At 40.0% G+C, this 23,771-nt stretch overlaps 1 protein-coding gene and 1 pseudogene across 2 annotated transcripts; both read right to left on the reverse strand.

The window, feature by feature from the left end:
• Positions 1–1,779: 1,779 nt before the first annotated feature.
• On the reverse strand, positions 1,780–23,387 carry LOC131310366 (glutathione S-transferase U17-like). Of its 2 annotated transcripts, XR_009195183.1 has the most exons (3): positions 22,886–23,387; positions 21,789–22,280; positions 1,780–1,836 (listed from the first exon to the last, which is right to left on the reverse strand). XR_009195183.1 is itself a non-coding variant. In XM_058337350.1 (2 exons), exons 1-2 carry the CDS (start codon positions 23,201–23,203, stop codon positions 21,915–21,917), a joined length of 684 nt encoding a protein of 227 aa, XP_058193333.1. In that variant the 5' UTR covers positions 23,204–23,387; the 3' UTR covers positions 21,746–21,914. The 2 variants fall into 2 exon arrangements, 1 of the variants encoding a protein (XP_058193333.1); XM_058337350.1 differs by lacking the exon at positions 1,780–1,836 and having other exon boundaries at positions 21,746–22,280.
• Positions 14,370–16,372, reverse strand: LOC131310356 (glutathione S-transferase U17-like; annotated as a pseudogene).
• Positions 23,388–23,771: the final 384 nt, after the last annotated feature.

The raw sequence follows: 23,771 nt of genomic DNA on the forward strand, positions 1-23,771 counted from the left end.
ATCCCATATTTGCTCATCCCATATGGGCGCCCCCACTCTCCCACCCCCCCCCCCCATATTTGCTATATGGTTGAAGTATAATTCTAGTTTAAGTCTAATAAAAATATAGTTACAAAAATAAAATGTTCAATTTTTAATCTGTTTGAACTGGTGCAAAGATGTTATTTTTCTGATCATTTCATCCTAAATGGTCGTAATAAATTTTTGCCTCCAAGGCTTTTCAATGAACACCCTAAAAGAGTCTTGAAACTAAATAATGAGTTTTAGGGTGTTTGTTGAAAAGTCTTAAAGCAAAAAAAAAAAGGAAAACGGCCGGATAAGAAAAAAAGAAAACAAAAATGGAAGGGCGCGGGGGGGGGGGGGGGGGGGGGGGGGGCGGTGTAAAAGAAAACAAAAAAGAAAAGGGAGAGCTGGGGGGGTAAGGGGTAAGGAGGTCAATTTGGGGGGGGGGGGGGGGGGGGGGGGGAGGGGGGGGGGGGTGGGGGAATAGCAATTTTCTTTTGGAATGGAAGAGAAAGGAGGAATGGGACTGGATCGTCCTAACTGTCAACCTTTTGAAGTAGAGTAGTGGAGTATACTTTTTCAATCTTACCTTCTCCTTTTTCCTGGTGATGGACGGTGTTTCCGGGTCAGGCTAGCTTTTTAAAGCCTTTCAACACGTTAACGTGTAGGGGTAAGGCTGCCAAAAAAAGTGTTGTTGACAAGAAGAATTAAACTTGAGACATTAGGATTTTGTTCATTTGCATAGAATTGATGGAAAAATCAATTTTTGTGTAACTTTTGTGTTTACTAATCAAAAAAATTGTCACTGGCCTGCAACTTTTTAGTGGAAACTTTTTTCTTACAAATAGGGCTGTAAACTACCGAGCCCAAGGCAGCATTGACAAGCTCGAAACGAGCCAACATTCAAGACTGAGCTCGGCTCGGCTCTTCAGAGCAGACGACCTTATCGAGTTGAGTTGAGTAATTTGCTAAACGAGCCTTCTTTAATCGAGCTAAGTCACCCTTAACAAAACCAAGCTTTTGGTAAAATGAGCATAGCTGAGCTCGGCCTTTTTACTAAACAAGCGAAAACTCGAGCTCAACGCTCGGTCGTTTTCACTAATAAGCCAAGCCAAACGAGCCGAGCCGAGCTTACGAGCTGCTCTGTCTGTTTATAGCCCTACCTGCAAATTGTCTTGTCAAAAGAAAAGAATTCTTGATTTCCCGCAAAATTACTTGTCAAGGAGAACACGCACAAAAAATAAATAAGCAAACTCCTAAGTCTCAACCCAATATCACTTTGGCCAACCCTTGGGTTCTCGATTCTACTTTTATGATAGAAATGGAGTATTATATCGAAAACATGAATCTTTTACCATGAAATTCTTAATTGAAGAGTGTGTGTATAGTGAAAAAGATTTATGCACTCTCTTTTTGGATTATGACACTCTTTTCTTGTCTTTTAGTGAAAAAAATACACAACAAAACTTCCTCACTTAAGACAAGAATTGAGTGCCATAAACAAAAAGAGAGTGCAAAAATCTGTTCCATAGTTTCCTATGCATAGCTAGCGATATTACTTGTATTATCTTAATTCATCGATATATAGTGAACACTGATCTGCATCATGAATATGTTTTTTTTTTTATTTGGCTGCGGCCATTGAATAGTTGAACTATACAATTGGGAAACCCCGTAGAGAGAAACTGTGCGTTGCATTCTTCATTTCTTTTCTTAGTTGGTCTTCGCGCGTGTGGTATTTGTTGGTTTGGCTAATTTATCAATTGGATATAAATCAATACATAACCATAGTTTCCCATATAAGTAGTATGCCACATTATTGAATTACAAACACTCTGAGAAAAAAAGAAACCAAATTGGAACACAAAATTTACCAAAAAAAAAATTACAGAGACCATCCTGAAGCAATCTAAGCGGCCCCAGATTATTGACTTGGTGAAAACCAAATTGGGGAAATTACTGTGCTCTAGCTATAGCAGCGAATTATATTTGGCAAGCTCCACAACTTTCTCCGTTTTCGGAATAACATCCTTCACAGCGGCATTTGAACCAATTCTTTGCGCCCATCCGAATAGACCGGGTGTCTTGGTTGCCTCGAGGATCTTATAATCGACATCTTCTCCGTCGCTCTCAGCCACCCCAAACAAAGCCCCCCGAGGATTATGTCGAGGTATCCAACGGTGTCACCGCCGAAGAAGTCCTGTCCCTTGCCACATTTCGCGAGAAGCATCCTCCAACAGCATGATCCCTTCTCATAAAATGCTCTAGTCGTGGCCGCTCATTGCCTCTCTCCTTCTGCATTATGCAGCCCCCTCAGTAACGGCCACCACTGCACGCACATCATGTACTTACATTAATTGCATACATACAATCAGGAACGTTTCTGCTAACCAATAAGTTATGGACAACTTCTTGTTATTCATAAATGTCAAGTTGTTTCCACTAACCCCATAAATTGTAAATGGTATATGGGCAGGTAAAAAGGGAAAAATAGAGATGAGGAAAAATGAAGAGGAAGAAAATAAACAACATGAATAAATGCAATAACTAGTAGTCTGTAAATTTTTATAAGAAAACGCCCCTGTTAAGGTAGGGAGCCTTCAAAGTTAAGTCCACTATTTGACTCAAACAGTCAAACTTATACCAAACCAAGTTCGATTTTAAATTTTAATCAAATTAAAAGAGACTCAAATCATGTACTTCAATTTTAATCATGTACCCCATCAATTTACAATTACAAGATTAATAAAAAAAACGAAAAGTTAATCAGCAAAGCAAAAGCCAAAAAAGCGAAAGGAATCCATTTTTTAGCTACAAATGAAGGTCAAACCAGAAGCATACCTTAGCATCAAGGTAATCAGCCCAGAACCGGGCCATGGCCCGATCGTACGGATCCGAAGGGAGATTACCGGGCCATCAGTCCATACGTCAAGAATATACTGCACATATAACGAGAGACTCGCAAACGGTGTTTTCCCCCATGGAACAAAAGGGACATCTTTTTGTGAACCGGGTTCGATTCAAAAGCAACTCACTCTTGGTCAGGAAGGAAAATGACTCCTCGAGAAACTGTCGAGTGACGGATTTCAAATTGAGGGCGATTTGAACCCGGTTCGTGAATGGGCTCAGCGGTGCGCCGATAACTTACGTCGCTCCGATGCCATTGATATGGTTATGAGAAGTAAATTAGAATAGAGGACTGTTTGTAAATGGAATAGAGGTAGTTTTGGGAGTGGGTATGGATTGATAGAAAAGGAGGGATTGTTATTTATAGTTGGGTTTTGGCTAGCTGAAGAAGAAGACTTTTGTTGACCCGTGGCGTCATTGAATGCGCCAGGCTATTTTTGGAAGGGAAGAGGAAGGAGGAAGTCGACTGTATCGGTCTGTTACTAGAGTATTCTTTTTCGATTCTACCTCCTCCTTCCTCTTCCTTTTTTTTTTTTGGTAGTGCAGAGCGTTTTGGGTTAACTTGCACCGTATTCGGACTAATATCTAAGATGCCTCTCAAAAACCGTTTACATGCTAACGCGTGGTGTGAGGCAAGCCCAAGAATTACTGATAAGAAGAACCAACCTAAGACTCTCAAAATGAACAAACTCTTAAGTCTCAGCCCAAAACCACTTTGGCCAAAACGAACAGGTTTTTCTGATATGATAAGAAATGACGTATTCAGGGACAAGACCAGATTGGTTTAACCCTAGCAATGGCGAAATGTATACTAAAAAAATAAAAAGATGATTTACAATATTAATAGTTATCGACTCTACAACAAAATTAAAACAACATACAAAAACTAGTAATAAAATATTTGTTCATTTGCACAAGGAGTCATAAAAAAAAGTCTTACTTTATAATTTTTAGGTTATATAAGTTGTTTTAGAGTTAAAGTGTGAAGTATTTTTTTACCTTAATTATACCTCATCCTTTATATTATTTCACTTTGGCCCATTACATTTAGTTTTGAATACTTTTTTTGTGTCTATTTCTTGAAAAAAAAAGGGAAAACGACCGCCCAGGACCTTGTTTTGATAATTGATACCCGTCAAAGACATGCTGGACAAACATTTGTTAATATTGAAAATATCCTTGGTGAGTATTAATTATCAAACACGTCCTTGGCCGTCATTCCCACCCCCCCCCCCCACCCCCCCCCCCCCCCCCCCAAATAAAACTAAAAATAAAATAAAAACTAGAAAATAGAAGATTTAGGAAATAGTATATAACAAAAAACATAAAGAAAAAAATCTAACGGTGGCGAAACTATATAGTTGTGGGATAATTTTTTTTTTTATACATGTAATAATTGCAATTTCTAAAATTTTTATTGTCCGGCCGGCCGCACGCATAACCCCTGGTTCTATCCTTGCCTCATAGCTCTTGTGCCATTTTCTTACTTGCTTCATGTTGGTAGAGATATTTTTTGTAGTTGTTCTATGTTTAGGACATTCTGCAAGTTGGGGTTTCCCTTGCCATTTCATTCATTATTAGTTAATACTATACCATGTTTCCATTGTCTTTTTGCCAATGGATTGTAATAGTTAAATTAAGTTTACCGACAAAAAAATGCTGCAATAAACCACAGGGCGTGGTGCAGGCAGATAATACACCATAGAATGAAAGTTCCCTTGCGGGATCATTGAGCGAAGCTCGATCATTGTCTAGCTAAGACAGCGTTGGATTCTAAATTAGGAGCAGACATGACGTCGTTTCATTTCTTCCTTCTACACCCCTTTTGCATTTCAAACGGAAGACATTTCAAACTATGTCGCATTAGGATGCATGTACGGTGTGGCACAAAAGTACCACAAGACTTCCCATAATAGTAACATATTTGGATTGAAAGTTTCTACATTTGTGTTTTTTATGCTCGATCAATTATTATCCTAGCACTCTTTAATCCAAAGACTCTTTTTTAAATAACCGAATATCTAGGACAACTTGTACGTTTCTCGACTAATATTGAGGCGCTAGAATGTTAACACGGGACAAATTTACCAGTTGGCTCTAAGATTGGAATGTTTGGCCTCTGCGGAATTCGAATACACGACCTCATGGAGGAATAAACACTTATTATAGTTTTTTTGCCACTTTGCTCAAACCCTTGGGGTTTTAATCCAACAGTACTCTTTGAAACCATACGTTTGTGTAACCTACTCTAGAACACGACCCTATTGTGCCAACCCCAACGGTCTAAATGCATATGATTTTTTTTTCAATATTGTATACATTAGCGGAAGTTAGTAGAAAGTTAGTTAAGTTAGTTCTCAAAAATCCAAAGGCTGTCATTCTCCATGGTCCTAAACCTAACCATTGTCTCTCATAAAGCTCGAACCAAGCTTCTACTAAGAAGGCAGTGAATGATGCTAACTGAGCTAATGCATAGTAACACTTGGAAGAGCAAATAACTCAGGATAATAGGAGTAAGAGACAATATTACCCCACATTCTGCAAGTTGCACACTTGCTACGTGCTTGGAATTTTGAAAGGACGAAAGATATTTAGTCGGAACCACAAAAATCTGGTTAGGGCGAATGCTGCACGCAAGAATTCCAATCCATATGGCGTTTTATTAAGGTGATGGGGGTCTACTACGCCAATCAGGACGGAATTGAGATTTTTCGTATTAGTGGCAAAATGATACTAAAACATAAAAAGATGAATTACAATATTAATAGTTAGCGACTCTAAAAAAATTTAAAACAACTAACAGAACTAATAGTAAATGATATTTGTCATTTTTCACAAGACGTACAACATAAGACACATTTTAATTTTTAATTTTAGGTTATATAAATTGTTTTAGAGATAAAGTGTGAAGTTTTTTTTCCTTAATATACCTCATCCTTTATATTGTTTCACTTTGGCCCAATAAATTTAGTTTGGAATATTTTTTTGGGTCTCCTTTCTTGAAAGAAAAAATAGAAGATTTAGGAATAGTTATAGCAAAACTTAAAGAAAACAAATCTAGCGTGGCAAAACTATATTTGTTGGGGATAAAAAAAAATTTATACATATAATAATTAGAATTTATTAAATTTTTGTTAGGGCGACCGCCGCCATTAGACCCCGGGATCCATCCTTGGTTGCAAGCCATTGGGGTGTCGGCAGCCGTGGCTATCGAAGACTCCACTTTTGCGTAAAGGATAGAAATGAAATATCTACAAGCCATAATTAGATGTCTATAATTGTATAAAGTAGATATTTTTGTATTATATTATTACTATATCTTAGTTATGTACAAGCCATGCGTGGCTTTCTTTTGTTCTCTTGGCGCATATATATATATATATATAAGACATCTAGAAGGAAAGAGAGAATTTCTAGCAGAAGGCCATAGAAGGATAAGAAGAGCGGAGCTCCAAGGCGGAGCAGATGCTTTGCCTCTGTTCCGAAAAATCTGTTACTATACTATTTTATTTATTTTTGGAATGTAGATGAAATTCTGGTCAAGTAAACTTTAATTATTATATGTTATTTCTGGTTTCTTTCAGTTTGTTCAGTTAATTATATGGCTTTGGTAAATGATTTCTTGAGTATCAAGAGCGGGTGTTTGGTGATCTTGCGATTTTAAACACTACGCCGTACAATAGTTTTCATAGATATATAATTGAGAAATGATTTAGTCTATACTTGAGAGGATGGGTCGTGCTTAGGGCAATTCTTAGTGTAAAGTAGTGTAGTGTAGTGTAGAATCGAAGGCGCATTAGTGACAAACTTGTTCTTAGAAATTACGTAGCGAATAGTTGAGGCCGATTAGTGACAGGTGCTGCTATAGATTATTTCGAGTCTTTGACAATTCGTGCCTTTCTTAATATGCTATGTCGATGACAAATTATATTTATCCTATTGACGATTTTAGTGGGGTTAATCGCTACCACGGATCACAGTTGAATGAAAGGATTAAGACTTTAAACAGATACAATACTAATGTACAAAGCCAGGGTGGAATCGAGATTCCACGACCTTCTCTATCCCTTATCTTTATCCCTCCATTTTATTTTATGTTATTTCCATTTTGTGCATTTTATGTTTAAAAATCCAAAAATCATCTATCTTTTGCTTGGACTAAAGTAGAAGTTAATTTTGGCAATTGACACACTTATTTTCTTGTGGATCGACACGGACTTCCTCGCCTATACTATGCAAATCTTTAGTTGTAGTCCGGTTAATGTAAATAATAATTGAATTTGACAGCCGTTTAGTAACTTCAACGACTACGAAAGGGCTCATCAAATTTCTGGCGCCGTTGCCAGGGATTCTTATTATAGCTAATTTTGGTGAATCGACACACCACTGTAAGTACTCTGTTTATTCTTCCTTCATGTAATTTAAACTCAATTTAGCGGATACCTCTAACTGAGCCACCATTCGACTTGAGGTGTACGAAGTTAGGTTGAGCATCAATTGCCTTTTAATTGCTTTTTAGTGTATATAACGTGGCAGGTGGCATAACCTCACGGAATTGTATTGAGACGAGGCGGCGGCATAGGCCCCTCTAGTTGGTTTACTAGTTTTGTGCAGGGCGTATGCTCAAGTTTATAGTAGCCCTCTTTCAAATTGGTTGCATAGGTCTGCTTCTCTTCCGAGGGGCTCGCCGTATCATTTCGAAATATTCTCCACAGTGCAAGTTATTCACCCCCGTTAAGGACATTGGCAGATCAACCGACTACTCGTACTTTGCGTGATTACCTAACTCCGGAAAAAAGGTCGCACGTGTCACCGATAGCCGTTCCAAATTGCACCGCCGCAATTCGTTTGCTTTCAAGCAAGAATATCACCGGGTTATACCAGAATTTCGGGGGTGTAAACTTGAGGATCCTTATGCTCATATTGCGGAATTTGAGACCATTGTCAGCACGTTTATGACAAACCCGGGACAATTAGACAAGCTCGCTTGAAGTTGTTCCATTTCTCACACAAGGATAAGGCCAAGCAGTGGTTCCATTTTTTGAAGCCCCGATCTTTGCTCACTTGGAGGAAGTTCAGGATGTGTTCACCACGAAGTTTTTCCCGGTTAGCCAAACATAGCTTCTCATGGACGAAATTCAGAATTTTAAGCAAAAATATGGGGAGGTCTTTTACAAGTATTGGGAACGTTACAAGGATTTACTTGCAACTGTTCCATACCATAATTTTTCCATGTACCTAGTGATTAACTACTTATTTGGGCTGCGATCACAACACAATCAGCTTTTTGATACTAATGGGGAGTGGTTATTTTATGGGAAAGGATCTCGATGTCGCTTGGGGTTCTTAGACGCTTTGGCGGAGAGGGCTAGGCAACTGGCAATACATAGATCTAGGTGATCAAGCAAAGAGAAACCAGGATCAAGTGGCTCCGGCAAGTTCTCGATGAGAGAGCATAACGTTTTGAGACAAGCTAGATGAGCTATCGTCAAGGTTGGACCAAAATGAAGTTGGACGTGGTTCAAGTGAAGAGGTGTGAAGGAATTTCAACAAGTGGAGGAAATGTGTGAGATTTGCGAGACAGTGGGTCATTCGACCGATAATTGTCATACTATTCCCACCCTCTGGCACCACTTTAGTCAACTTCCTCCGGAAGATGTGTGTGCAATGAACCAACGTTGGGATCCGTATCCCCAATACTTATAATCCGGGGTTGCGGTCCAATCTGGCTTTCCATTGGAGTAATCAAAATGAAGCAGGAACTTCACTACTTCACAGCTTCTCCTCCGCTCAGAATCAAACTGGCGGCGCAACCTTAATTACAAGGCCCACCACGGTTCCCTGTAATTCAAGGCCTGCTAGGATTCATACCATCCGGCCAATTTCAAGGGCAAAACCCAGTTTCAACAACAAGCACCTCCTCCACGGCGATCTTGGAGGACATTATGAACCCCTTTTAGTCAAATGCAAGTGACCACAATGAGCAAACTACTCAAGCCTATGAACGACATCAGAAACCAATGGGCAAGCTAACTAAGCAGTAGGCCAACAGAGAGAGAGGAAAGTTTCTTGCTCAGCCAAAACCGAACCCCCAAGGTCAACATTGATTGGTAGCTCTTCGGTGCCTTTCCCCTGAGCAAGCCAAGGCAATTATTTCGTTGAGAAGCGGAGAAGACGATTGATAATGCTCAAATGGAGCCAGCCCGGTCACACCTATCTTACTACCTTGTCCGGCACCGTCACACGCCAACTATACGAACATGGGGAATCTCCCAAGAAAGCTCTATGGGAAGAGAGACAAGGAAAGGCCAATGAGAGTGATGTTCCGCAAGCCTTCACTGTTCCCGCACCATACCCCAACCGATTGAAGACTTCGGCCAAACCAAATTTGAATACCGACATCTATGACGTGCTCAAGCAAGTGACGGTCAACCTTCCCTTGATCGATGCTATCAAAAAGATTCCTTCGTATGCCAAATTTTTGAAGGACTTGTGTACTCATAAATGCAAACTCCAAGTTCAAAAGAAGGTATTCTTGACCGAGCAAGTGAGTTCTCTTTTTCAGTCGACCCTTCCACCCAAGTATAACGATCCGGGGTGTCCTACGATATCCATCACGATTGGAGGCAAAGTCGTGGAAAAAGCTCTCCTTGATTTGCGTGCAAGTGTGAATCTCTTGCCGTTCTCGGTGTATGAACAACTTGGGTTGAGAGAGATGAAGCCAACTCGAGTGACTTTACAATTGGCGGATAAGAGTACCCGAGTTCCTAAGAGGATGGTTGAAGATATACTTGTTCAAGTCGACCAATTTGTATACCCGGTTGACTTCGTGGTGTTAGACACTTGTCTGGTACCGGCGGCTCAGGCATCTATTCCAATTATTCTCAGGCTCGGGCGCCCGTTCTTAGCAACATCCGATATCGTGATCCATTGCCGAGATGGGCGGCTTAACATGAATTTTGGTAACATGAAGATGCAAGTCAACATGTTCCACATAGGAAGCCAAATGGGGGATGATGATGATGTGCGCGGAGTTAGTATGATTGATTCGTTTGTTCAAGACCATGTCGATGAGTTCATTTGCAAGGATGAGTCGGAATTAGCGCTTACTTCCGCCGAGGCCGATTTTCTTGATGCCCCCGAGGTTGCGTATTTGTGCTCTTTGCTAGATGAGGAATAAGTGTGTGGCTTAAACCCGTGGATTTCGAAATTTGAGGAGCTACCCCCGATTGAGAAGCAAAAAGTTTCGTCTAGTGTGGAACCCCCGAAGCTCGAGTTAAAGCCGCTACCGAGCGCACTCAAGTATGCTTATCTTGGCGGTGGCCAAACATACCCGATGGTGATCTCCTCCGCCCTAAGCGAACTTGAAGAGTTGGAATTGCTTGCCTTGTTACGGAAGCATTCTAAGGCGATCGGGTGGTCTATAGCCGACATAAAGGGCATCGATGCATCTCTTTGTTCTAGGATGATGTCAAGCCATCTCGCCAACCTCAACGGCGATTGAACTCGATTATGAAGGACGTCGTGCGAGCGAATGTGCTTAAGTTGTTAGACTTCGCGATAATTTAAGCCCGTAATAAATAAGAAAAAGGCGGTAGGGTCGTACCGACTAGACTATATATGATTAGCGGATTCTAAGTGGGTTAACTTGATACAAGTTGTACCTAAAAAGTTGGGAGTGACGGTTGTGAGAAATGACAAGGACGAACTAATCCCAACGCGTGTTCAAACCGGTTGGAGGGTGTGTATTGAATACCGAAAGTTGAATGCAAGTACGAGAAAAGACCACTTTCCTCTTCCCTTCATCGGTCAAATCTTGGAGAGGGTGGCCGGCTATAAGTTCTATTGCTTCCTAGACGGGTACTCTGGTTATAATCAGATTGAGGTGGCTTTGGAGGACCAAGACAAGACTACTTTCATGTGCCCATTAGGGACCTTTGCATATCATCGTATGCCGTTCGGGCTTTGCAACGCCCCTGGCACCTTCTCTCGGTGTATTATGGGAATCTTCAGCGACATGGTGGAAAAGATTGTGGAGGTGTTCATGGACGACTTCTCCGTTTTCGGTGTCTCTTTTGAGGCGTGTCTCATGAACTTGGGGTTAGTGTTAGCCCGGTGTGAGGAGAAGAACCTAGTCTTGAATTGGGAGAAATGTCACTTATGGTGACCGAAGGCATCATTCTTGGCCACATTGTGTCATCCAAGGGAATCGAAGTGGATAGAGCCAAGATTGACTTGATTGGGAACCTCCCTATTCTAAAATGTTTAAAGGATATCCATTCTTTCTTGGGGCATGCTGGTTTCTATCGACGGTTCATAAAGGATTTTAGTGCCATAGCTCGGCCATTATGTCATTTGCTCGCCAAAGATGTGCCTTTTGAGAGGACGCCGGCTTGCGAGGCCATTTTTGCCAAGTTAAAGTCAAGTCTTATCTCACCATGTATCGTGCGGTCTCCGGATTGGGAATTACCGTTCGAACTCATGTGTGATACCAGTGATTAAGTCGTCGGGGCCGTTTTGGGCCAACGGCAAGGCAAGGAGCTGTATGTGATCTACTATGCTAATAAGACGTTGAATGAAGCCCAAATGAACTATTCGACCACCGAGAAGGAGTTGCTAGCTATTGTCTTTGCACTAGACAAGCTTCGGTCTTACTGAGTGGGAGCTCCAATCACCGTGTACACCGATCACTCGGCCCTCAAATACCTCTTTACGAAACAAGATGCCAAGGCGCGGTTGATTCAATGGATTTTACTCCTGCAAGAGTTCGACCTTATAATTAAGGACAAGAAGGGCGTCGAGAATGTGGTAGCTGACCACTTGTTTCACTTGGAATTTGAAGACCACACTTCTCATATCCCCATCGGTGACTCCTTTCCATGTGAACAGTTGTTTGGAATCTCATCGGTACCGTGGTATGCTGATATAATTAACTACTTGGTTACCGGCTTGAAGCCCCCACATTGGCATATCCATGAAAGGCGTCGATTTTTGGCAGAGGTAAAAAGGTTCTCTTTTGATGATTCGTACCTTTTTAAGTATTGTGCGGACCAACTCGTCCGACATTGTGTGCCTGACTCTGAGCAACAAAGCGTGATCAAATTTTGCCATACAAAGCCTTGTGGCGGCCATTTCTCGTTCAAAAAGACCGCCGCAAAGATTTTGCAATGCGGGTTCTATTGGCCAAATTTGTATAAGGATATGTTTGCCTTTTGTCGGGGTTGTGCACGATGCCAACTTTTGGGATGTGTTACCCTACGCAATGAGATGCCCCTTACACCTATCTTGATCATTGAAGTCTTCGATTGCTAGGGCATCGACTTCATGGGCCTTTTTTTGTCGTCTTTCCGGTACCTCTACATATTATTGGCGGTTGATTACGTCTCCAAATGGGTAGAGGCAATTCCTACGCGCACTAAAGATCATTCTGTTGTCGAATTTCTAAAGGACAACATTTTATCGAGATATGGGATGCCGAGGGCTATCATTAGTGATCAAGGGTGTCATTTTTGCAACCGGTCCATTGCCGCTTTAATGAAGAAGTATGCCATTATTCACAAGGTTTCAACAGTCTTCCATCCTCAAACAAATGCCCAAGCAGAACTAGTGAATCAGAAAATTAAAAATATCTTAGAGAAGACGGTTAATCTTACCAATAAGGATTGGTCAATGCGTTTGACTAATGCCTTGTGGGCTTACCGTACTACGTACAAAACCATTTTGAGTATGTCTCCCTACCGACTCGTCTATGAAAAAGCTTGCCACTTGCCGGTGGAACTTGATATTCAAATTTCAAATCCAAAACCTACATCTCCAATCTAAAGTGTCAAATTTGCACTTGAATCTCCAACCAAAAGTGCCCCCACTCAATGTTGAAATTTAAAAAATTTTGACATTTTTTTGGTAATAAGGGTGCAAATCAAATAATGAAATAATAAGCTAGTCTGTGATATTTCACCCCTACAAAGTCTTGTTGCAATTGAAACAATAGCACACTAGGTGCAACATGAAAAGAAATTAAGCCTACGGATTGGGAGAGTGTCGCGCCTCTCTGTAGTTTTGATTAATCTTCACCATTGTGAACTTCTCCATCTAGCACCTTCATTGAGAAATGAAGTTACTCAAAGGACGGTGTGCTATGTTATTGTGATAGCCCATCAAACATTGCCCAATGATTCCACTGCAAGAGTCGAACAGGACCAGATCAAATGAGCTTTGTGGCTGAGAGTGTTACTGGGATTGAAGTTGGATTTTCAAATGCAGGGCCGATTGTAGGTGGATGGGAAAAAAAGGAGGTTTGGAGGTTTGCAAAGAGGAGAGAGAGGAAACAGGTTTTCGGGTCATTTTGCCCTTGCGATCCCTGATAAGTCCTATGTCCTCCTGCTGCTGCTGTGTCGAGCCTATCCACGGCTCCATCATTGTTGATCTAAACCGAGACCATTGGTGGAGGCTCCCATCAAACCACCATTTTTTCAAGAGAAGCTCTTGCTGGTTTGTTATTGTAAACGGTGAAGTACCATTCAGTTCCCCAGGCCAAAACATCATCAAAGGTGAAGAATCTGGATTCGAGTGGATTATTAACGGGGTTCGAATCAAAGTGGAGTCTATTGCAGCTAACCCAAATACACCAACAACAAGAGGGAAAATGATGGACCAAGGAACACTGAAAGAATGGAGAGCTTTGGAACATCAATTTGACTTGTATGGACAAATTGGACAAAAAGGCTTGGGGGTGATGTTGCGAGCAAACAGATCGTGTTTAGTCGCAAAACGATCACAAGAGACTAACCAGATGAAGTGGATGACACGAGGGTTAGCGGGGACTTTCCAAAAGCCATTTCCAATCTTCACAAGGAGCGGTACTGGACAAATTTTTACTGAGTTCATAACCATGCTTGCTACTGAAAAGACCAGAAGTAGAGTTCCAACAGATGCGATCAGGTTCAGAATTTGACAACTTGAAAAAATTCCCTAAAATCATGATTTTAATGTTGGAGGGGAAAGCAAAGGGAGTGTTATCCATTGCCCAGAAGCCCCTGTCCCACAAATCCTGCACTGCGAAATCGCGATCGCGAATTGTCAAAGGGCCCTCTAATCTATCATATCGTGAAGAGGGCCTTCTCCAAACCAATTATCGAACCAGAAATTTCCGGAGGTACCACTACGGACCACAACTCTTGCCCCTTTCATGAAACAAGTCGCTCCCTTTACAAGCACATCTCCATATAATGGTTACTGGCCATGTTGCGACTTTTGCCCAAAGCGACTCAAGTTCATAGTGTAATCTGCAATTGAGTTTTTCGATAGCCACTTTACTAGCCAAATGCGAACTGCTGATACCCTGGCCCCCGAAAGCCTTGGGTTTAGTGACCTTATCCCAACTCTAAACGAGAATTGCTATTTGACATCGCTCTCATTTGACTTTAAGATTCATTCTAATAACCAAACGCAGTGGAATTTATTTTCAAAAAAAACACACGACCGAATTTATTTACCAGTAAGTACCCAGTTCTGCAGCAACATTACGAAATACAAAGGAATGAAGGATTACAAAGTACCTTGCCTTGCCTAGGAAAAAGTCCTAGCTACAAGCATTACCTTAACCTAAGGATATCTAATTTGCAACTTGTTCCAGCCATTTCTTAAAGGTATGAGTTAGATCAAAAAAATGAACACAGCACTGGGTCACAAGCCCTCGAAATAACAAAGACACCAAAAACAGTTACAAATAGGACCAATTACTGAATTACAAACTCAGGCCCAGTTTTGGTAAGAGAAATAAGTACTTATTTTTTTAGTTAAATGAGATGTATAGTGGGAGAATGACCTGTCTCGTAAAGCTTAAAAAATACTCATAAGAACCTTAGTGGAACAGGGCCTGAGAAGAAAAAACAAACCAAAATTTAAAAAAAAAAAAAATAGACCATCTTGAGCAATCTAAACAGCCCAAATTATTGACATTATTTACAACCGAATTGGACAACGCAATTGGAAAATTACTGGGCTTTAGCTCTAGCAGCTAATATCTTGATAAGCTCCACAAGCTTCTCTGTTTCCGGAAAAACATCCTTCGCAGCTACATTTGAACCAAACCTATGAGCCCATCCGAATAGACCGGGTGTCTTGGATTCGTCCAGGATCTTTATATTGGTCAACTTCTCCGCTACTCTTAGCCACCCCAAAAAGCCCCCGAAGGCTATGTCAAGGTATCCGATGGTGTCACCACCAAAAAAGGCCTTTCCCTTGCCACATTTCGCGAAAGCATCCTCCAACGGCATGATCACTTCCATAACTTGCTCTAGTGCGGCCACTTTTGCCTCCTCTCCCTCTGCATTTCGCAGCCCCCTCAATGTCGGCCACAACTGCACAATCATGTACATTACATTCATACAATCAGGTGCGTTTTCGCTAACCAATAAGTTATGGACAACTTCTTGTTGTCCAAAAATGTCAAGTTGTTTTCACTAACCTATAAATTGTAGATTATGTACGGGTGAAAGGAAAAAATAGAGAGGAAAAATTCGGGGGGCAATGAAGAGCAAGAAGTTATGGGATTGTGTGAACAACGTTACAACATGCAATAACTTGTAGTTCAAAATTTTTAGTGCAAACGCCACAATGGATGCTTTATGAAATTTCCTTTTGAAAACATAATTTTTTTTCATAGAGAAAAATCATTTGCCGCTTCTTATAAGTACAAAACTGAAGACTCTGTATTTTGCGAACTGATCATATTCATACATGCCATTCAAGTGTTTCAATTGCCATGTGAGCAATCTTCCTACTAGGGTAGGAAGCCTTCAAAATTAAGTCCACTCTTTGAATTGCACGGCCCAGATTCACCCACGTTATAAACAGTTCGTTTACAGGCTCCGTGAATAAGTTTGTCTCAAGCCAAAAAGCGATAGGAATCCAGTTTTTAGCTACAAATATTTTTTTTTCTTTTTTTGTCAAATGGAGTGCACGCTCGGATATTCGACTCTCAATGCAAACGAAAATTCTTAAGGAATACTTGAAGATTACGCGATCATAAACTTCAAGGCTCCAGTATTAGTAATTGATTGAGCATTAATTGAACTACACATAATATAGTATCAAAAGTCAAACCAGAAGCATACCTTATCATCAACATAAGCAGCCCAGAATAGGTCCATGGCCCGGTCGTACGGATCCGAAGGGAGAATACCTGGGCTATCGGTCCACACCTCGTGAATATACCGCACAATATGAGAGACTCGCAAATGGGTTTTCCCCCATGGATCATAACAGGGATCTTCTAGTAAACCGGGTTCGATTTCTGTAACAACTCACTCTTGACAAAATTTGGGGACGTGAATTTCTCCTCGAGGAACTCGTAGTCGACGGATTTCAAGTTCAGGGCTATCTAAACCCGGTTCACGAACGGACTCGATGGCGTGCCGATAACCTTTACGTCGCTCGGTGCCATTGATGTGGGTAGTGAAGTAAAATAAGAGAGGTCTGTTTGTAAACAGAATAGGTTGTTTGGGAGTGGGTTATGAATTGATAGAAAAGGGAGGGATTGTTATTTATAGTAGGGTTTTCGCTTGCTGAAGAAGAAAGGCTTTTGTTGACCTGTTGCCTTTGCAGAAATGCTAGAGACAAAGAAAATTTACCCCGAAACTATCCCGAAAAGATCAACTAGTGGTTGAGATTCACTTTGATGTGTGTGACACAATCATCAAAGTGATTCTCAACCATTGATTGTTGTTTTCGGGGTACTTTCGGAGTAAGTTTTCTTTGTACCTAGCATTCCCCTTCACATAATGGACCTAAGACTAATTTTCTACAATAAATATTTGATCTTTATGTATTTATCATTAAAAAATTAAATTAGCATACTACTTATATGGAAACTTGTGGTTATGTATTGATTTATGTTCAATCTGATAAATTAGCCAAATCAACAAATACACAATGCGCGAAGACCAACTAAGAAAAGAAATGAAGAATGCAACGCACATTTTTTTTTTTACGGGGTTTCCCAATTGTATAGTTCAACATATTTATGGCGCAGCCTATAAAAAAAAAAAAAGAAGACATATTCATGACGCAAATCAGTGTTCACTATATCAATGAAGATAATACAAGTAATATCGACGGCTATGTATATCAACCATGGACAATGATTTTTGCACTTCCTTTTTTGATTATGGCATTCATTTTCTTGTCTTTTAGTGAAGTTTTTGTGTGTAAAAGACAAGAAAATGAGTGTCATAATAAATAAAAAAGGAGTGTAGAAATCATTTCCCACTATACACACACATCTCTTCAATTAAGAATTTCAGGGTAACATGACAAATGTTTTCGACATAATACTCCATTTCTTATCATAAAAGTAGAATCAAGAACCCAAGGGGTTGGCCAGAGTGGTATTGGGATGAGACTTAGGAGTTTGCTCATTTCTAGAATTCTAGGTTCCGTTCAGCTGTTGGAAATATTGTGTGAGAAAGTTCCCAGAAAAAGTGAATTAACGAAAAATAAAATTTATTTTCTTGTGTGTGTTCTCTTGACAAGTAATTTTGCAGGAAAACAAGAATTTTTTTCTTTTGACAAAACCTATTTTGCAGGAAAAATATTTCCACTGGAACAGTTCAAGCCAGTGACAACTTTTCTAATAAGTAAACACACATAAAGTTACAAGAAAGTTGATTTTTCTATCCATTCCATGCAAATGGACAAAATACTAATGTTTCAAGTTTGATTCTTCTTGTTAACAATTTTTTTTCGACCGCCTTACCCATACGCGTTAACATGTGAAAGACTTTAAAAATTAGCCCGAAGTGCGCACAAGCTGACCATAAAACACCGTCCATCACCGGGAAGAAAAAGGAGAAGGTAGAATTGAAAAATAGTACTCTACTTCAAAAGGTTAGCTGGACGATCCAGTCCCATTCCTCCCTCTTCCATTCCAAAAACAGCCTGACGCATTCAATGACGCAGCGAACTCGCCCCCCAGCTACTCCTTCCAATAGAAGCTTCTACTAGAAAATTGAAAATTGCTCCTCTGTAGCACTACCAAAGCCAACGGGAAATGCTAGGTACAAAGAAAACGTATTCCGAAAGTATTATGAAAACAACAATTAATGGTTGGAAATATCCTTTGGGTAAAAATGAGTTGTCAAATTTTGATTGGAGGATGGGGAAATTTTTTTTTTTTTCTATTTTCTATTTCTTTTTTTCTTCTCTTCAGCCAAAAGTACGAAATGGAAAAAGGGAGAAGAAATGGTTTTGGGTTGGCAAAATGATCCGGTGCAACACATGCACACTCGCTGGATACGCACTCGCGCACAATCGATTACGGAAATAAAATTGGTGTGACAACATAAATAATTTTTCGTATTAAATAAACTAAAAAAGCAAAAATAATATTTTTGTTTTGATAATTATTATTTACTAAAAATACCGGGTCTTTACAACTGAGCACATGCAATGGAACCGTTCCGTGAAATGATTTGACCTATGGACGTGGGTGTGGTAAACGTCATAATGCCAGAGGGTAAATATTTGATCGAGTATCAATAAATAGAGAGAGATTTAGTGATACGTCCACTATAGATATTTCATAAGTATACAAGTTTACCTAATAGTTTTGTAAAGTCATAAATTTACACAACTTAAACTTTAGGGTACCCTATGAACGTGTCTAAAATCCTAAACTCTATAAAAATGCATAAACCACCAAAACCCTATAATAGGAAAATGCACCATAAAACAATCAAAAAGTGTCTAAACCCTAGGGTAATCTACGTTAGGGTACCATATCCTATAATAAAAAAATGCACCCTAAAATCTTATGAAATGCCTAAACTCTGGGGTACCCTACCCTACCCTACTCTACGGTATCCTAAAATGGACTTGAGACCTTACAAAATTAATAGGTGAACTTGTGGGCTTATGAAATTCACATAACAGAAATACTAGAGACAAAGAAAATTTACCTCGAAACTATCCCGAAAAGATCAACTAGTGGTCGAGATTCACTTTGATATGTGTGACACAATCATCAAAGTGATTCTCAACCATTGATTGCTATTTTCGGGGTACTTTCGGAGTAAGTTTTCTTTGTATTTAGCATTCCCCCTCATTTTTTCCATTTCTTGTTCCCCAGCATCAATATGCACGGCAGAGAGAGAGAGAGAGAGAGAGAGAGAGCAGCGTGAGAGGAGAGAGGTGGCAGCCATACCTCCGACCGGCCGTCCCCACCACCGGAGCAGCATCACCTCCTGCCGCCATCACCCCCAACCGAGCCCACCTCTAGCCGAGCTCCATCCACCGATCCTCCAACCGCCGCTCGTCCTCTCGCCATCACCGCCAAGCTCTCATCATCACCACCACCGTGCACCTCTCACCACCGTAGCCACCTCCTCCTCCTCACAGCCGGGTCACCACAGCCGTAGCACCATCACCAACTACCAAGCTCCGCGGCCACCCCGACTCGCCACCGAAACCTCTTCGAAAAACCTTTTGTAGGACGAGAGGTAGTCCGAACTCACCTCCCAAAATATATATTATGTTCCGTATTGATTGTTTCGTGTTTCGGTATGAAAATAATCCAACCCGACGTCGCCAATCGTAATCCGGCCGAAACAGACTGAAAATGGAACCCACTGTTTTCAGTAAAACAGCCACTGCAAAGTTCTGAAATTATTTTAGTATATTACAATTCACCCCTCGTGATTTAAAAGAGCTTATAAATTTGACTCTTGAGTAGTAAACATTAATATTAAATTTCGAGGTTAATTAGTTTTCGATTCGGTCCTAATCCCGTTAACACCCCGCGACGATTAAGAGTAAACGTAAACTTTAGCTTTGAAAAAGAAAAGAGAAAATAATAAGGATCACTTAATTTATGTTAATCACATGATTAATTATATGGCATGACTAATTTTATCGCATGATTTGTTTTTATCGTGCGATTAAATGTTGTTAGCATGTTTTGTTGAAATGTCGTAATAATGTGGAGATCGAAACCTGTTAAATGCAAGTATTAGTTTAAGAGACGACTGGTGTTAGGTCGATTACTATGTTTAAGTGATAGTCGGTAATGAAAGGTGAACATGGTTATTAGTCCTTGTGAAGCATAATTTATGTTGTTCCTTGCTTAATTCCTGTTAAGTATGGACGTGCATGATTTCGAAAACCTAGAATGGACATTAGAACCCGGGGTGGTATACGATTAGAGGATCATGTAGACGCTAATAAGTAAAGGATAAACCGGAAAGTGCAATAATTATGATTTTAAGATGGGTGCTAACAGGGGCCCAGTCTTGCGTTAATGGGTGCTAACAGGGGCCCAGGTTGTTTGAGAAACGTAACCCTAGGTCGGGCACAGTGATGATTGACTGCGAGAATAGGTTTGGTTCCTTCCTTGCGTGGTTGCGTCGACTGTAGATCTGAGTAAATAATTTGGTAGCTATCAGCGGGACACGGCAAGGAGCAGTCTGAATCACACTAGGTTGCCTTACGCTAGAGGTTGAGGGTAGGACGGATCTCGAGGTGGAGATCCTAGACTTTCATATAAGTTAAAGGATAGTAATGAAATCAAACACTGTTATTTGCATTGCACTCTTTATCTTGTTGTGTGTAAATTATGGGTTTGGGTGGGTTTTGGCTACTGAGCGTCATCGCTCACGGTACTATATTGCCCTGGTAACTCGAACGCCAGGTATTGAAGATGGAACAGAAGGGCCGTAGGTAAAGAATGATTTGACGACGACCAATGAAGAGAATGTCAACTCTGAATTCCGTACTTTAGTTGCTCTGACTAATTTAAATCGACCTTAATTTGAGAGCTTTCTGATTTATTGGGAATTGTAATATTTTGACAATATCAAAGACTTAAATTACATTCGATATTGTTGTAATATGGTGACCAGGCTTTTGGATCAATGACGTAACAAATCTATAGATTTCTCTTGGGAAAATTGTCTTTGGAAATTTTAAAGCCTGGAACAAGAAAAATATTATTGAAAATCTCTTTTCAATATTTTTTTAATGTCTTCAAATTTTTGGGGCGTTACATCAGTAATCAATAAGTTGTCAACTACAACTTTTTTCTTTTGTTATTATTAAAAAAATTGCATTTTTTACTTTTGATGCCAAATTTTTACGTACTATTGGTTCATCTCGATGAGAGGAACTGAAAAAGTAAAAAAATGACTTTTATACAAGTATTTCTGGAAATATCTAAGAAAAAATTCCAAAAAGTTAGCTTTGGGCTTTGGCCTTTTTCTTATATATTTTTCCAAAAAAATGGGTAAAAGTCAAATTTTTTTTTTTTACTTTTCTGATTCCTTTCACCGAGACGAATCAACAGTATATAAAATTTTGGAGCGAAACTAACAAATGTAAAAAAAAAAATTTGAATAAAGACCAGAAAAAAAATTGTAGTCCACAACTTATACTCCCTCCGTCCCTTATTTATAGTCCGGTATTCCATTTTGGGCTGTCCCTTAATAAGTGTCCATTTTGTAAAGTTAGTGGGTAAAAGTTGATGAATTGTCTATTTTGTCTCTAAAAGTTGATTCCATTTTAAAAAGTAAGTGAGTAAAAGTGTAATAATGATGGGTAAGTAGGGAAAGTGGAGGAAAAAGTTGATGTGAAAGGTATAATGATGATGTCTTTTTAATAAGTTGGAATTACGAAGCAGGACACTTAAAAAGGGACGGAAGGAGTAATTAATAAGGCCTTATAATTCCTACCAACTTCTCCAATTTCTGGTACTTAACGACATAACGTCTGTTTCCGCATCATTGTATCAATCAAACAGCAGAACGACAAAAGCAATAAGAAGACTGACAATAGCAACTCCAAAAAAAAATTTGCTACAAACAAGACCAATTATTGTATTACAAAACTCTGAAGAAAAAAGAAACCAAAATTGGAAACAAAATTACCAAAAAAAAAAAAAAAAATTACAGAGACCATCCAGAGCAATCTAAGCAGCCCAGATTATTGACTTGGTGACAACCGAATTGGGGAAATTACTGGGCTTTTGCTCTAGCAGTTAACATCTTGGCAAGCTCCACAATCTTCTCTGTTTTCGGAATAACATCCTTCAAAGCGGCATTTGAACCAAATCTATGCGCCCATCCAAATAGACCTGGTGTCTTGGTTGCGTCGAGGATCTTTAGATCGGTCATCTTCTCTGCCGCTCTCAGCCACCCCAAGAAGCCCCCGAGGGCTATGTCTAGGTATCCGATGGTGTCACCTCCGAAGAAGTCCTTTCCCTTGCCACATTTCGCGAAAGCATCCTCCAACAGTATGATCCCTTCCATAACTTGCTCTAGTGCGGCCGCTTTTGCCTCCTCTCCCTCTGCATTTGTTAGCCCCCTCAGTGTTGGCCACCACTGCACAATCATGTACTTAATTACATTAATTGCATACATACATCAGGACATTTCCGCTAACCAATAAATTATGGACAACTTGTTTTTGTTCAAAAATGTCAAATTGTTCCCACTAACACCATATGTTGTAAATGGTATATGGACGGGTAAAAGGTAAAAATATAGATGAGGAAAAAATGAAGAGGAAGAAGTGAACAATCTGACAAAATGCAATAATTTATAATCCGTAATTTTTAATGAAAATGCCCCTAGCTAAGGTAGGAAGCCTTCAAAATTAAGTCCACTATTTGACTCAAACAGTCAAACTTATATCAAACCAAGTTCCATTTTAACTTTTAATCAAATCAAAAGAGACTCAAATAATGTACTTCAATTTTAATCATGTGCCCCTCAATTTACAATTACAAGATTAATAAAAAAATAACTTTAATCTATACTAAGATTTGGGTTTGACTGGTTCATGAGAAATAAAGCTTATACTAAAATGTTTACAAATATTAAAATAAAAAATTGATTAAAGACCGTAGATGTTATTAGCAAAGCAAAGTCAAAAAGCGAAAGGAATCCATTTTTTAGCTACAAATGAAGTCAAACAAGAAGCATACCTTATCATCAACATAAGCAGCCCAGAACCGGGCCGTGGCTCGATCATACGGATCCGAAGGGAGAATACCTGGGCCATCGATCCACACCTCGTCAATATACTGCACAATAACGAGAGACTCGCAAACGGGTTTTCCCCCATGGATCAAAACAGGGACTTTCTTGTGAATCGGGTTCGATTTCAGTAGCAACTCACTCTTGTACCCAAACGTCTCCTCGAGAAACTCGTAGTCGACGTGTTTCAAGTTGAGGGCGATTTGAACCCGGTTCACAAACGGGCTCGGCGGTGCGCCCAGAACCTTTACGTCACTCGGTGCCATTGTTGGGGTTAGTGAAGTAAATAGAATAGAGGACTGTTTGTAAATGGAATAGCGGTTGTTTGGGTGTGGGTATGGATTGATAGAAAAAGGAGGGATTGTTATTTATAGTAGGGTTTTGGATTGCTGAAGAAGAAAGCTTTTGTTTACCCGTGGCGTCATTGAATGCGTCAGGCTATTTTTGAAGAAGAAGGCTTTTGTTGACCCGTGGCGTCATTGAATGCGTCATTGAATAACTTTCAACTCTCGGCACAGTTTTTAATAAATTTTTCTCTCTATCTCTCTCTACTCATTACCACTCAAACTCTCAAAAATAACTTTCTAAAAACTCAACCAAACAAAGTATCACCGAGAGTTAAAAGTTATTCTCAAAAAGGGCAATCAAACACAGCGAGAGTTTTTTTGGATAGAGTATTCTTTTTCGATTCTACCTCCTCCTCCTCCTCCTCCTCCTTCTTCTTCTTCTTCTTCTTCTTCTTCTTCCGGTAGTGTAGAGTATTTTGGGTTCACTTGCATGCACTTCGGACTAATATCTAAAGCACCTCTCAAAGCCGTTTCGCATGGGGTGAGA

This window comes from Rhododendron vialii, chromosome 12a (genome assembly GCF_030253575.1).
Source record: "Rhododendron vialii isolate Sample 1 chromosome 12a, ASM3025357v1".
Lineage (NCBI taxonomy): Eukaryota > Viridiplantae > Streptophyta > Magnoliopsida > Ericales > Ericaceae > Rhododendron > Rhododendron vialii.

Bases quoted from the DNA above. Each gene is read 5' to 3' on its own strand.
- LOC131310366 (XM_058337350.1), bottom strand. From the start codon at position 23,203: ATGGCACCGAGTGACGTAAAGGTTCTGGGCGCACCGCCGAGCCCGTTT. The intron at 22,281-22,885 runs GTATGCTTCTTG...ATGATTGTGCAG, and splicing joins CTGCTTATGTTGATGATAAG to TGGTGGCCAACACTGAGGGG.